The sequence below is a fragment of the Theobroma cacao genome, chromosome 2 (genome assembly GCF_053813885.1).
Source record: "Theobroma cacao isolate CCN51 chromosome 2, ASM5381388v1, whole genome shotgun sequence".
Taxonomy (NCBI): Eukaryota; Viridiplantae; Streptophyta; class Magnoliopsida; order Malvales; family Malvaceae; genus Theobroma; species Theobroma cacao.
In genome coordinates, this window is record NC_142640.1 from 11,875,751 (window position 1) to 11,890,678 (window position 14,928).

The following is a 14,928-nucleotide window of genomic DNA, read 5'->3' on the forward strand; positions in this document are numbered from 1 at the left end:
TGTCCGAATCAAATATAATTTGAGTAAAATGATTCGGTCCAAGTGGTCCATTAAATCTATTAGTTTAAAAAATTTGATTCAATTAGTTTATTTAGTTGGTTGTTGTTCTTAATATTTTTGAACTGAATCGATCAAAACACCAAATTAATATTATATATAATATATATATGTATTTTTAAATTATATAAAAAATGTATTTTCCTTTTTCTAAGTTGATGATATGTGAAAGTTTATTGTCTTGTTGTGAGATATTGGGGAAGATTCAAGAGAAGATGAGCCATTGTGGAAAATTTCGAATACTTCATTAAGAGGAAAATGAATACAGCAAGAGTATTTATACCCTGTTTGTCTAGCTATTTCTAACTAACTGAACAAAGTGAGAAAAGTAGTTAAGAACTAACTAAACTAACATACATTTACACCTGTTAAAAAGTAAAAGCAGTAAAGTAACTAACTAAAATAAATTATACATGTGTTAGTCTATTTACTACTTTAAAAGTGAAACATGTGAGAAGGACAAGGTCTCTCTTCATCATTCTACTATGCCTCTTTTTCAATCCTGACTTCAACCAGATTTTTGCTTTAATCTTTATTCAATTATCCTGACTGATACTCTTCCTCAAGATGCACGTGCATATTATGAACGTGCATCTTGCCCCAGTAACTTATAAAATTGCTTTAGTAGGAAGCAAGTTTGCAACCTGTTCTTTTATAGAAATATAAACAAGTTCAATGACTTTAGCAAGCACTTTCTCTCCTATAAAGCCACAGTTTATTTCGATATGCTTTGTACGTTCATGGAAAATTGGATTTTTTGCAAATATAAGTTGTTGATTGATTATCACAATAAAGTCTCACTGTTGTGTCTTGTTTCACCCTAAAATCTATTAAAAGACTCTTTAACCAGATTACTTCACAGCATGTAAAAGGCCATTGATCTATTTAGTCTCGGTAGAACTACGAGCAACTACTGATTGCTTCTTAGATTTCCAACTAACCAAGGAATTACCAAGAAAATTGCTATAACCTATCATTAACTTACGTGTGTCAAGGCAGCTAGCCCAGTCATTGTCGTAATAAGCAAAAATTTTAGTCTGAATCTAATTTCATCAAAATCCCTTGCCTTGAAGAAGCCTTTACATACTTTAGCACTCTGTGTGCTACTACTTGATGTTCTTCTGTAGGCTTGTCCATAAATTGGGACAATACTTAAACAACATATGAAATATCTAGCCTTGTAAAAGTTAAGTACAGAAGCTTCCTTTTCAACTACCTATACTTTGTAGAATCAACTTCTTTGTCTGCATCACTCTTCTTCTTTAGATTATGATTGTAGTCGATTAGAGTTATTACTAGCTTTATGCCAAGTAAACCAAACTCTTCTAAAATCTAAGACATATTTTCTTTGACATAATAAAATGTCTTCATGTGACCTAGCAATCTCAAGCCCCAAAAATATTTTACAGCTCCAAGATCCTTTAGTTTATATTGAGAGCTCGAGTATGCCTTAACATCAAATGTTGCTTGAACTGAAGTACTACCTATCAAAATATCATCAACATAAACTTATAAAGCAACAAACTCAGCACTGCTTGTGTTCAAAGTAAACAAGGAATAATCTAACAATGACTGCTTGAAGCCATATTGCAGAAGTGAGGTAGTAAATTTTGAATTCCACTGCCTCGAAGCTTGCTTGAGACCATACAAGGACTTATGTAACTTGCAGACCAATTGAGTATCAATAGGATACTCCCCCTTGACAGAAAAACCTTGAGGTAGCTGCATGTGTACAGTCTCTTCCAAGTCTCCATTTAGAAATGTATTATTAACATCCAATTGAGATCAATGCCAACCTTGTGCTACTGCTAGAGCCATAGAAACCCTCAACGTAGTTTGTTTCGCAACAGAACTAAATGTCTCCTAGTAATTAAAACCTTCTCTCTGATTACAACCTTTAGCAACCAAACGAGCCTTATACCTTTCCACACTACCATTAGCATTCATTTTGACTTTATAGACCCATTTAGAACCAATGGCATGAGAATTAGGAGGCAAAGGTACTATGCTCCAAGTACCATTATCTTCTAAAGCTCTTAATTCAACAGTCATGGCATCTCTCCAATGAGAATAGTTAATAGCTTGATGGTAAGAAGTTGGCTTAGAAGTTTGAGATAAAGCTGCTGTGAATGCCTTATGTGCAGAGATAACTAATGGCTAGACAGATAATTTGTCATAAGATATGCAATGACATGATTCACATGAGCAAGTAGATCTACTTGATAGGGATCTAAGTATTTTGGAACATGTTTAATTCTAGTACTCCTTCTAAGACTAGAAGTATAATCAGTAGGAGTGAGTGAATTAGAAGGAACAGATTCTACAACAGAGTGATGATAAGGTGAATTATGCAAAGAATGAGTAGGTCTTGATGTGGAAACAATATCTATAAATGAAGAAGATTGAGAAGAATGTAACTCAGCAAATAATGGAGCTTGAGAAGTGGAATTGATGGAATTGAAGTAAAAAAAGTCGATGATAGGATCATGCATACCAATTGTTTGAGGAAATGAATAATGATCTGTGGTATGTTGCAAATGCTGAAAATGAAAGATATGCTCATGAAAAACCACATTCCCGAAAATAAGAACTTTATGTGCATCAATGTCATACACTTTATAACCTTTGGTACCATTAGGATAGCCAAGAAACACACATTTACTAGCTTTTTTATCAAATTTGGTTATGTGCTGTGTTAAAGTAGAAATATAGCATAAACTACAAAAAACTCTAAAGTAATCATAACTAGGTGATTTATGAAAAAGATATTCAAAAGGAGACTTGTTGTGAAGAATTTTAGAGGGTGTTCTATTAATAATGTGAATAACAGTAAGGACTGCATCTCTTCAGAATTGAATAGTTAAACTAGACTGGTGCAACAAGGCCCTAGCCACAACAAGAAGATGTTGATGTTCGTATTCAACAACACCATTCTATTGTGGTGTTTCATTGCAAGACAAATGATGAACAATACTTGTTAAGTTAAAAAAAAAAATCAATGAGTTTAAGCTCCTTGCCCTTATCCGATCTTATACATTTAATAGTGATTGAAAATTGATTTTTAACAGAGTTATGGAAATATGGAATAATGACAGAAACTTCATATTTATTTCTCATAAAAAATCCAAGCAAAACGTATAAAATCATCAACTAAAGTAAGAAAATAATGATGACCATCAAAAGTTGGAATTCTATATGGCCCTTAGATATCAGAATGTAAAATGTCAAAAGTAGAACTTGTGTTTTGACATGAACAAGAAAAGGTAATTTTTTCTGTTTTGTCAAAAAACATACATCACATATCAAATCATTTGAACAATGAATTTCAGGATATTGTTGATGTAATACACTTATTCTACTTAAAGGTACCTGTCTAAGCTTAAAATGCCACAACTCAAACTGATTTTGAACTATTTTACAACCATTAGCAAAAACTGTAAAAAGAAAATTTATAATTTTGTTAATGCTAAATTTGGACAGATACTGATAATCTTGTTTATCTTGCATGAAATATAGCCCAGAAGATACCTTAGCAACCCCAGCACTCTCCAAAAGGTGAGGTCCTAAAAATACAACATGTATCAGTAAAATGACACAATTCTTATTGGAACTAGTTAGTTTGCTTACTGAAACAATATTAAATTGAAAAGATGGTACACAAATAACATTTTGTAAGACCAACAATGATTCAACTTAATTGTCCTTATGTGTGAAACAATGGCCTGAACATTATTAGGTAATTGAACAAAGCAGGTATGAACAAGATAAGCAATACTAAAATTTGCTAAAGAATAAGAAATATGATCACTTGCCCTAGTATCCATTATCTAGGAATTTGGTTTTATCATGATGTTATGAATATGTTTATGTTTAATGGAAGAGTTTCAAACTATACTAGAATAGAAATAATCAGAAAGAATACCTGCAACTGTAGAATTGACTAGTGAAGGTTTTGTTTGCTAAGTGTTTAACAAAATGTCAAGACCATGGTCTCTGTCAGAACTACCATCATTAATGAGTGTCATTAACTTGTGAATTTGATGCTTGATGTAAGACATCCGAGACATAGAACTAGTGCCAATGAGATCCTCTCCTTGACTTTACTGAGTAAGTTTATTTACAGATGAACATGAACCAGCAGTAGACACATTATTAACAGCAAAGTGTGTTTCTTGAAATTTTCCTTGCCTTTTGTAAACTTAAAGTCTTCAGGGAACCCATAAGTTTGAAACACTTCTCCTTCATATGGCCTTTTTTACCACAATGAGTACAAATCAGATTTGATTTCCCTTCTTGTTAATAGTAGACACTGCCATAGGAGATGATTCTATTACTGGATTACACTGAATCAACAAGCTTGTTTGATAATCCTCTTGCAAGTCTAAGTTATATACTTTGTCTAAAGTAAGAAATGGTTCCATGATAGTAACTTGAGACCTTAAAGCTGAGAAAGTCTCATTTAGTCCAATGATAAACCTAAAAACCATATCTTTCTTGTATTGATCAAAATATTTCTGGAAACAGGATGGATTACATTTGCCACATTCACATTGTGGTAAAGGTCAAGATCTACAGTTCCTAAGCTCCTCCCATTTTCCTTTAAGTTCAATGAAAAATAAATCTACAGACATATTTCCCTTGGAAACATTACCAAGATTATACTAAAGATTGCATACTTTAGTGTCATCTAGTTGAGCAAAATTTTGCTTCAAAGTATTCCAAATATTAGTTGCAAAATCCATGTAAAACACAGTGGATCCAATAGAAGGTGTAATAAACTTTAAAAGCCATGCCAAGATCAAGTTATTGCATTGAATCTATGGTCCAAATAAAGCATTTGTACTTTTTGGTTTATGTATGGTTCCATCGATGAAACTGACCTTATATTTTATTGATAAAGCTAGCATAAAAGACCTACTCCAGGTAACATAATTGCTAGAGGTGAGTTTAGGATTAATCACAACTAATCCATGATGATTAGTGTGATATAGAAAATAGGGAGACCGTAAATCCTCATTTGGTGATATAGAAGTTTTCTGAACTGATGAACTTTCCATTATCAACCACAAAACTCAAGAAACAAACAATCAATTGATGCAAGATTCGATAAAATCAACAAGAAAAAAAAATGCCAAACAAGAAATCAGATCTGTGTAACCAAGAAATACTATACAGTTAAGAATCTTCAACAGAAATCAAAGAGAAAACTAAGGAAAGATCATACCAAGAATCCTAGTTTCTGCTCTGACACATTATGAGATATTGGGGAAGATTTGAGAGAAGATGAGCCATTTTGAAAATTCTCTAATATCTTCATTAAGAGGAAAATGAATACAGCAGGTGTATTCATACTTTGGTTTTTCTAACTAACTAAACAAAAAGGAAAAAGTAGTTAATAACTAACTAAACCAAAAGACATTTACACCTAGTAAAAAGTAAAAGCAGTGAAGTAACTAACTAAAATAAATTATACACGTGCTAGTCTATTTACTACTTTAAAAGTGAAACATGTGAAAAGCACATGAACATTCTTCATCATTCAACCATGCCTCTTTTTCAATCCTAACTTCAACTAGATATCTGCTTCAATCCTACTTGCGTTAAATGATCATATTTTGTGAATATTAATTTTATTATCTTTATTATGTTGAATCTTGAATGTTAGAACTTAAAGGTTAAAATTCTTAAATGTTAATTTGATGATTTATGTAAAAAGATATAATTATGTCATAAACAAACAAATATTATATATATTTTTTATATTTAAATTATTTATATATTTTATAATTACAAATGAAATTTATAATTATCAATGTTATCATTTACAAAATATAAAAGTGATAATTTTGATTTTTTTAATCTAAAATTGAACCGAATGAATCAATTTAATGTTTGAGCTATTCAATTTCTTTAAAATTTGATCATTTTTAATCAATTTTTTTAAAATATTTGATTCATTTAATTCTTAATTATACAGACCAACCAGTTGCTCACCTATTACGCAGGGCTTTAGTTAGTTTCCAGTTTTGCTTGGCGTTTTCGTGCGTACAATGAATTCCACTGGTAAAACAAAATCTATATTCTTCCAAGCCTACGTCATTGTGCAAGAGAGACCAACATCTGTTTCGTTCCAGGAGTGTTTTACATAATGATATGCCCATCTTGTCACCCTCGGGGGATTTAATTCTTGTTTACCCAAGATTGCAGCCTTCTTGATTTATATATCTTCAATAGGCAGGAAGCTAACATGGCCTAATTAAACAAAACAGCCATCAATGGTCAGACCATCGGCAGCAAAACCTACCATCTCAAACTTATAACTTAGATGGCTAAATGAGTCTCAAGCTCAGAAACACTTATAGAAAACTATTGCAATTTGTGATTATAAAGGACCAAAGGGACGTGGACGTTCGCAGAAGATGAATGGAAATTTTATGATGAATAAAAATTAAGTAACAAAAAACAACCATTGAAATAGCCTCCAAATTCGTGCCTTTTCAACTTAACTATCCTCTCTGTAATCCGGATTTTCTTTCAAAATAACATGGCCCTCTAGGATGGGTGACAGGGGAATATACCTGTACAAATTGAATCATTAGAAAATCAGACATTCAGTTAAATCTTGCAACATTTTTTCACTTGAGTCATGCCGGGGGGTCACTTACTTTTCAGTAGCCAGTTCTGCTCTATCCCCGGCAGCAAGAAGAACTGGGGTCGAATGGGTTTGGAAACCAGTTATAGTCTTGGGTCGACCTGCCTGGCCAACAACATCAACAGCCTGGCCCACCCGAACTGGGACTGAAAGAGGTTTGAGGTTTTCATCAACAGTCATCAACATCCTCGGCTGTCACATTAAAAAAAAAACAATATTAGTATGACTGTCACAAAAACTGCAATAACAAACGCAACACACACGGCAAGGGATTAGTATGTCCGAAACCAACCTGCATTGCCAAAACAAGGAAGTAGAGAACATAATGATATTTCCCCAGTATTATAGCTTTCATATCAAGACATGCATGCAGCATGATAACCAAACCAGCAAGTGCAATCCTGGAGGTGACAAAACAAAGAAATCTTTATAACATGAACCAAAATGAAACATCTACTAGCAATTTAGATACAGAGAGCAACTCCCCCAACTTGAAATTGAATAATCATTTGGTGAAGTTTTATTTTTTATTTGCGTAAAATACCCTGACCCTCTCTCAGTTTTGATCGAAATTACACAAAAATCCATTAGTTTTCGAAATAGACACTCCATCCTAAAATTACAAACACCGTTAATAGAAATAATGAAAAGATTAAAATATCCTTTCTTTTTTCATTAATTTAAAATATTATTATATTTTTTAAAAAAATAAGAAAAATAGAGAGCACCGATCAATACTCCCAAGCTTCCCAAGGAAGGAGAGAACCGGCCAGTGCTCCCTTGGGAGCCTTGATCGGGCTCCCCAAGAGAGCTCGGGTGCTCCTCAATGGGGAGCTCTTTTTCTAAAAAATTAATAAAAAAAATAAAATTATATAATTATAATTATAAAAATTAATCAAGAGTAAAATTGTCTTTCTACCTTTGCCACGTCAATAAATTGACGAAAATACTAACAGTTGACTATCGGCTGAACCTAAGTGTCTAACGGAAAATATTTTTTTGGAGCAGAATATTCATTTTGAAAACTAATGGATCTTTGTATAATTTCGATTAAAACTTAAAAAAGTCAAGGTATTTTACCCTTTTTATTTTGGTGAATGCTAATGGGAAGAACCACTTACGGTGATAGTAAAAAGCGATCAGAATGATATGGATTAAGAGTCAAAAGACCCTTCCCCAAATGTACTAAACCTTGAGCAATTCGCACCTGCACAACCAATCGAGGCTTAGTTCCCTAACAAAGCACATGGTTTTATGAAAGAAATTATAAACATGGTACAAAAAAACATACACAGAACAAAAGGCTGGCATCTTTATAGTAATAGCTTGAAAGATTGCGAAGCATGCCAGCTATGCGAGCATTATTGGTTCCAGAACCTATCAAACCCAAGGAGATAACTGCAGCCTGTAGCATCCACACAAACACTTACTGAAAGCAGATCTAATAACAACAAAAATATAGATTAAACTTTATTGTAATCATCTTACCATTGCAACTTCTGAATCTGTATCATGACTAAGCCTGCTTAAAGTGTCCATAACATTAACCTGTAGAACATATGCGCAACCAATGACTAGGTAAGAACGAGGCATTAAAAAGATTGCAAAACTCTCTATGCAACTTTCGAAACCGATGGATCTTGACCTTAAATCTTAGGTTTAAGAGCAGGGTCATGCAAATTGTGAAGAAACAAGTCAATTCAATTGTTCACTGCATCTCAGCTTGACTTTCACTAAATCATCTTGATCAAATTCAATAACATAGCTCATTTGCTACAATGAAAAAGTGGTGCCTCTAAATCCTCAATGAAAAAATTCCCTGGGTTGTTCAGCTAGATCAGATGTAATAAGATTAATTTATACCTTTGGGTTTGATATACAAAGAAGACCAAGAGCCAAAGGAACTGCTCGCCGGATATTCTGCTCACCATACTGCAAAAGATGCTCCAGTGAACGAATTGACATCTCAAGACCCAATTCTTCACCCATTGCTACCATGGCAATTCCAAGCACAGCAGGTCCCTGGTGGGTTTCACCCTTTTCAAGATGTTGAGCACAATGACCAAGAAGGTTTTGGACCTGAAAATAAAAGAGTTTGGCTAACACGCACCTTGATCCCAATTTTCAACAGTATTTAATGGATTTCACAGATTACCTTCAGAACATTCCCAGTTCCAGCGTAGGCACAAGAAAGCAGCGTCATATCACAATATTTTCTAATCTTTTCATTAAAAGTTTTTGAGACCTCTGCAGTGGCCTCCACGCTTTCCTGTTAGAGTAGAGGTGTTAGCAAAACAAGTCAGGATGAAAATGTTGTGAAATTACATATAGCAGACTATACTTTTGCTCAAACTGAAAATAAAAACCTATGGAAGCTAGGAGCAAAAAAATATGTAATCAACTTAAGAAAAACAAATATATGCCACAACTTGTTATTTACCTGCTTCCCAAGGTATAAAAGACCAAGACCAAGAGGCAAAAGCCGAGTGAGGGGCTCCCCAAATTCTGAATCACTTCGGTCCATTAAAGCAATTATTATAGCCTGTGCAACCTCCTCATTGCAGGAACCCACATATATCAAACCCAATGAAATTGCAGTAAATGCAATCACATCAAGGGGGGCTTTAGCATCATTAAGTATGGGAGTCAAGCTACTACGAATCTGTCAATAACATTTGGTAAGGTTCCATTAGAGCTAATATCTCCCTTCCACAATTTCAGCCAAATTCCCAAAGAAAACTCAACAGTATTGGTAGATATTTAAATGACCAAAACATTTAGTGCATCCAATCAAAATATAGCAGAGGTGACCTGCATTCATCACAAAGGACATAATTGCCAACACCATGGCCTACCAGATTTGTTAACAGCAGAGAGAGAGAGAGATGTATACCTGCTCATTTTGTGCACCTGCATATGCAATTCCCAGGCCCATAATTGCACCAATTCGGATTGAAGAATCTTCTTTACCTATGTATTCACTCAGAAGTGCCAGTGCCTGAGAAGAGAAAATAGGACAAACTTATAGCAAACAATATACTCTGCACAAACCAAGAGATGAGGAGAGAAAAAAAACTGACAGGATCACAATCATTGTTAACACCACAGTTGACGATCCCAACTCCTAATAATGCTCCAGCAATCACATGGTTATCATTGCTATGGAAATACTTGTCAATTTGAGCAAGCCCAGAGTCGACATCCCACAATAGAATCATTCCCTGTTATGAGGAAAGTGATGAGAATCTTATATTTAAACAAAATTCCTAACAGTAAATTATGTAACAGTTTATGCACGCATGCCCATATGGAAGCAAAAGTAATAATAGGGTGAACTGAATAAAGCAAAACGTACTAGACTTGCTGCAGCACTGGTCTTCCCATGTTCTTTGTTCTTGAAAAGCCAATTTCCAGATGAACCACCACTTGAAGAGTCTGGTGGGACTGTCATTAACTTATCCTGCAAGGGAAAATATTAACTGCTATAAGAGAAGCAAAGCTCCCCATGCTCTAATTATTTTAAGTTTGCCCATTCTACCTGGCCAAAGCCTGCATTAACAAATGCATTTACAAATGTCGCAGCCAAGTTTTGTCTAGCTGAATCAACACTTGCACCAGCACTAGCACGGCCATCAAGCAAGTGAGCCTAACAAAATCCAAGCATATAAGTCATCAATTTAATGAAGCAAATTAGCCAACAATGGCAGTGCCAGTGTAAAATAAAAGTGGCACTCACTGTAATAACTGACCATGAATGTAATTACTTCACACCCTCCAGTAAGGAACCGAAAAATAAGCGAGAAGGGGGGACTACCGGCGACCCCACTACTGATACAGTATCAAATCTTATCTACTATCTCAAAATGTTAGGAAGTACTGAAGTCCAAACCTTATAGATATCTTCTGGAGATTTAGGCTCCATAACCTCGATATCACGAGCAAGGGTGAGATAACCTTCACTTAATTTAGCATTGTTGATAATATCCTGTAAGAATTCTCTGTCACTATCTTCAGCACACATCTCATCATCAAGCTCAAAAGCAATCCCCTGCACAAAAATAAATACAAACATAAACATACAAATAAAGCAGAAAATGCCATATGCATGTCAAACAAGCGCACATTCAAACTCATGCATACACACACAGGCTAACAAGTCCACAGAAATTTAAAGCCATCAATACCCAATTTTTACCATTAGAAATTGAAAATTCAACCATCCATAATTAGGTGAAAATATAAACCAAATAATGTATTTAGCAAACAAGAGTTCAAAATGCTTTCCAGCACATAAATCAAGCCAGAGCAAACCTAGTACTTACATGTCGAGCAAGAATGTAGCAAAATTGCTTCTTCCTCAGCAGATCATCACAAGATTCAAACACCTGTCTCACATGCTGCAAGAGCACAGTTTAAATTGTTAGAAAACAATCCACATATGGATTTCACACAGACATCCTGAAAAAAATAAAGTTTCTCCACAATGACACATTGCATGAAAGGAGAGGCGCAAAATAGAAAACAAACCTGCAAGTTGTCAAGGAAAAGTGCAATCTGAAGTGCATTTGCGTATTCCTCAAACTTAAGATATATTGTGTAGGCGATATCCAAAACTAGCATGTCATCTGGTCCAGGCAGGTATCTGCAAATTATTGCAGTATGAAATGTTAGCAAGGGGAGAGTGAAAGAGAGCAACATCATTCATCATGGATAATAATACATCAGAGATCTAGTTAAAAATATTAGTTCAGCATTTAAGACTTAATAAATTTCACATATGATTGATTGGAGAATACTGAGTCAGAAACCACCAGGAAGACCTAACATCAGGAGAACAAATAAAAGAAACACTTTCTGTAAATTGTCTACTATAAACAAGCAGTTTAGAAGCTTTGAATTTCCAATTACCTTGCAGCACTGGTGAGGTATAGACAAGTTCTCCTGAAATTTGTACTATCAACATGCTCAACTAAAAGATCAAGATCTTCAACCTGCAGTTGGTTGTAAATCACATGTTTCAAGCTCAATAAAAAGAGAAGGGAACTCAAATAAGAAACCTGAAGAAAGAAATAATGTTGTGTGGTACCTCCATCAGGAGATCAACAGCTTCAGGTTCAGCATTGTGCTGTATGGTAAGTGCAAAAAAGTTAGAAACAGGAAACTGTGTAAAGTTCGGACAAGAATTGTTCTTCTGCAATAAAACAATTATTCTTACATGTGACAAGGAGAGAGCTTACCTTCATGTGGAAAGCAACAATCTGTTGCACAAGCTCCATTAGATCTTCAATTGGGGCCTCTTCACTCTGTATTGGCAGCAAAGCAAGTAAATAAAACTAAAATCAAAATTAATTTCTCAACATTAAGGAAAATTCTATAGAGAAAATTGTTTCTAAAGTGTATAACTCATAAAAAATACGAGATGTCTAAAGATCCCTTAGATTACTAACCTGTCGCTTCATATACTCTTGTGCGATTTCTCCCGCTAAGTTCCTGCCAGCAAATAAATTAAAAACAAGTGACAACAAAAACTTTCTATCAGATTTCAACAGCAACATGAAAAGATGAATAATAGAGGGAAAGAGTTCACATAGGGAATCCTTACATCAAGAATCCAAAGAAGAGCTTACATATCAAAGTTGATACCAACAGGTAAAACTTAAATCATGATCATAATCTAAGATTGCACACAAGTTCAACCACATATAGTCATATCACTAATAAAAAACTGGTAATACAAAATTTCCAGGAAAAGAAAGGGTAAGATAGTATGATATAAAGTCAGACAATGCTCACCTCACATACTCATGGCCCCACAAACCAATGTCACCTTCTGAACCCAACAATCTGTACTTTAAACTCTCCTGTAGGATTGTCAAATGGAACAAATGATTAATTAACAAAATTAGAGACCAAAAAAAGTGGGGAATGAGAAAGATATTGCAAAACTTATGTAATTCTCCAAGTATGGTATTCTGGAAAAGATAAAAAATAAAAAATCAGAAAGCTACCCGCTCGCCCTCTGCAGACATGGTCAACGCCAACACAGACAGGATATCAGCTAGGTATTTCTGCAAACAAGTGAAAGTAACTTAGTGATTCAGGACACACAGAGAAAAAGGAAATAACCAGGAAAGCAAAAGGCTGCAAGAAAAATTCTTCCAACCAAAGGAAACAAAAACACTCAATTTCCAATTTGTGAGAATATGGCTAATTGCAACATGAAACAGCGTATGCATCTATAGGCTAATTGCGACATGAAACAGCGTACGCATCTATAGGCTAATTCCCAAACCTAGTTGATAAACAAGCAAACTTAGTAAAATCAAATAACCTAAACACCCCAAAATAGATGTAGATAACAATTACACCTGTGAAAATATAAATTAAGAGCAAGTTCCCAATATATAAAACAAGGCCTCTATCTAAATCATCCTTCCTCACATTTCCTAACCCATATAGATTACCTTTATGAAAAATGTAATGGGAGATAATTAAAGAAATACAACAAATACCTTCAAATCGGATTCTGGCATTGTCTCGTAAAAAGCCTTTAGGGTTCCATAATGAGGACGGAGAAACTTCAATGGCTTTGGAACTGAAGTCATGGAGCTTGTTGAGGTACGGATTTCTTGCCTACAGGAATGTCAAATCAAACAATAAAAAATGATGCTTTATTCAGCATTCCAACTAAACCCATACATATATACTCCAACTAACAGTGAAACCAACAAAAACACAACAATTTGATACATTCACAGCAACAATTTCACATTTGACGTGGCCCACCAACTTCTTAGAATGTTAATAGAACATAAGAATACAAAATTAACACTTTTTTTAACTGCAAATAGGCTTCATTTCCCTTTATTTTTACTCAAATTCCCAAATAATTAATTACCTCATGCTCTCAAGTGCTACTTTCTGGAGCCCAGGATCAGGATCCTGAACTCTTTCCACATACAACTCCAACTGTTGCTTCAAAGCCAAATCCTCTTCTGACTGCGTATACCAAACAAATAAATAACCCAAGCAAGTTAAAAAGAAGCCTAGAAACTATAAGAAAAAGCAATTCATAAAAATCGATTCAGTTAGCTAAAGCCCAAATCCTGAAAAGCCTACTCACCAGATCCTCGTCCTTCTTCTCATCTTTCTTCTTGTGGTCCTTGGGTGGAGCCTTCGTCTGAGAGGTTCCGGCGCCGCTCTTCGGATCCGACATCGCGATTAGGGCTCTCGGTTCTCTCTTTACTTGGGGCACTTTCAGAGTGAAGGGCTTGGAAAATGAAAAGAGAAGGGAATGTTGTAAGACTTGGTGATTGAATTTCTCCCCAAGCAATCCTGGGAGTCACTTTTAAATGAGTCCTTCGTTCCCCAGACTAAAAGACGAGTCGGTACTTGGACCGGGCCGTACAGAACTATTCTTTTTTAAAACGGTTTATCTCTTTGGAAGCCAAAAGGCCCATGTGCAATTTTTGGATGGATTTTTTAATATTGGCTAGGCTCAATAAAATTATTGGGCTTGACTCTTAACTGGTCTCTTTTTTTTTTAACACAGTCCGTTTCAAAGCACTTAATTTTATTTTTTTACATAAATGTAAATTATATTTATATTTTAATTTACATACTTTTGTAATAATTTTTTATTTTTATCATTAATAATAATAATAATATATAAAAATACATGATGTTAAAAATTGTTTTGATTGACTAAAATAGTCATTTTTTTATTACATATTTTTATTTTTATTATTAATATTAAAAATTTTATCTAATTTATAAACATATACAATTATAATTTCATCATATAGCTTTCTTTAAAATGTATTATTATAATTATTAACTAGAGGCGTACCCGTGCTACATAACGATAAGGATGGCAATGGGTATTCTATTATAGGGTATCGGATCCAATTATGCTAAGGTAAGATACCCTATAATCGAATTTGAGACGAGTTCGGTTAGTAATTTCACTACCCGTTACCCAAACCCAATTATGTTAATATTTGAGTTACGCAGGTACCAACCCCGAACCCAATCCCAATACCCATTTATATATATTTTATTATTATTTAAATGATTAAATTAAAAATAATCAACAGTAATATATTTATTAAAAACTGACAAATATATTAAAAAGTATGATTACTCAAATTATTAATGTGATAATATTAATATATTTAAATTAAATAATTATTAGATTATTAATTATGTTTAAATAATAT

At 34.1% G+C, this 14,928-nt stretch overlaps 1 protein-coding gene across 2 annotated transcripts; it reads right to left on the reverse strand.

The window, feature by feature from the left end:
* Positions 1-3,211: 3,211 nt before the first annotated feature.
* On the reverse strand, positions 3,212-14,045 carry LOC18608766 (26S proteasome non-ATPase regulatory subunit 2 homolog A). 2 transcript variants are annotated; one of them, XM_088803642.1, is made up of 26 exons: positions 13,833-14,045; positions 13,608-13,708; positions 13,222-13,342; positions 12,718-12,777; positions 12,503-12,570; positions 12,157-12,199; positions 11,947-12,012; positions 11,796-11,834; positions 11,618-11,700; positions 11,237-11,351; positions 11,032-11,106; positions 10,599-10,757; positions 10,248-10,355; positions 10,065-10,169; positions 9,790-9,930; positions 9,603-9,707; positions 9,150-9,371; positions 8,865-8,978; positions 8,573-8,788; positions 8,198-8,257; positions 8,001-8,114; positions 7,831-7,916; positions 7,002-7,110; positions 6,723-6,901; positions 6,525-6,635; positions 3,212-3,620 (listed from the first exon to the last, which is right to left on the reverse strand). In XM_088803642.1, the coding sequence occupies exons 1-25, from the start codon at positions 13,923-13,925 to the stop codon at positions 6,560-6,562; spliced, it is 2,658 nt and encodes an 885-aa protein (XP_088659768.1). In that variant the 5' UTR covers positions 13,926-14,045; the 3' UTR covers positions 3,212-3,620; positions 6,525-6,559. The 2 variants fall into 2 exon arrangements, with proteins under 2 accessions (XP_088659768.1, XP_017971421.1); XM_018115932.2 differs by lacking the exon at positions 3,212-3,620 and having other exon boundaries at positions 6,157-6,635.
* Between the last annotated feature and the right edge of the window lie 883 nt (positions 14,046-14,928).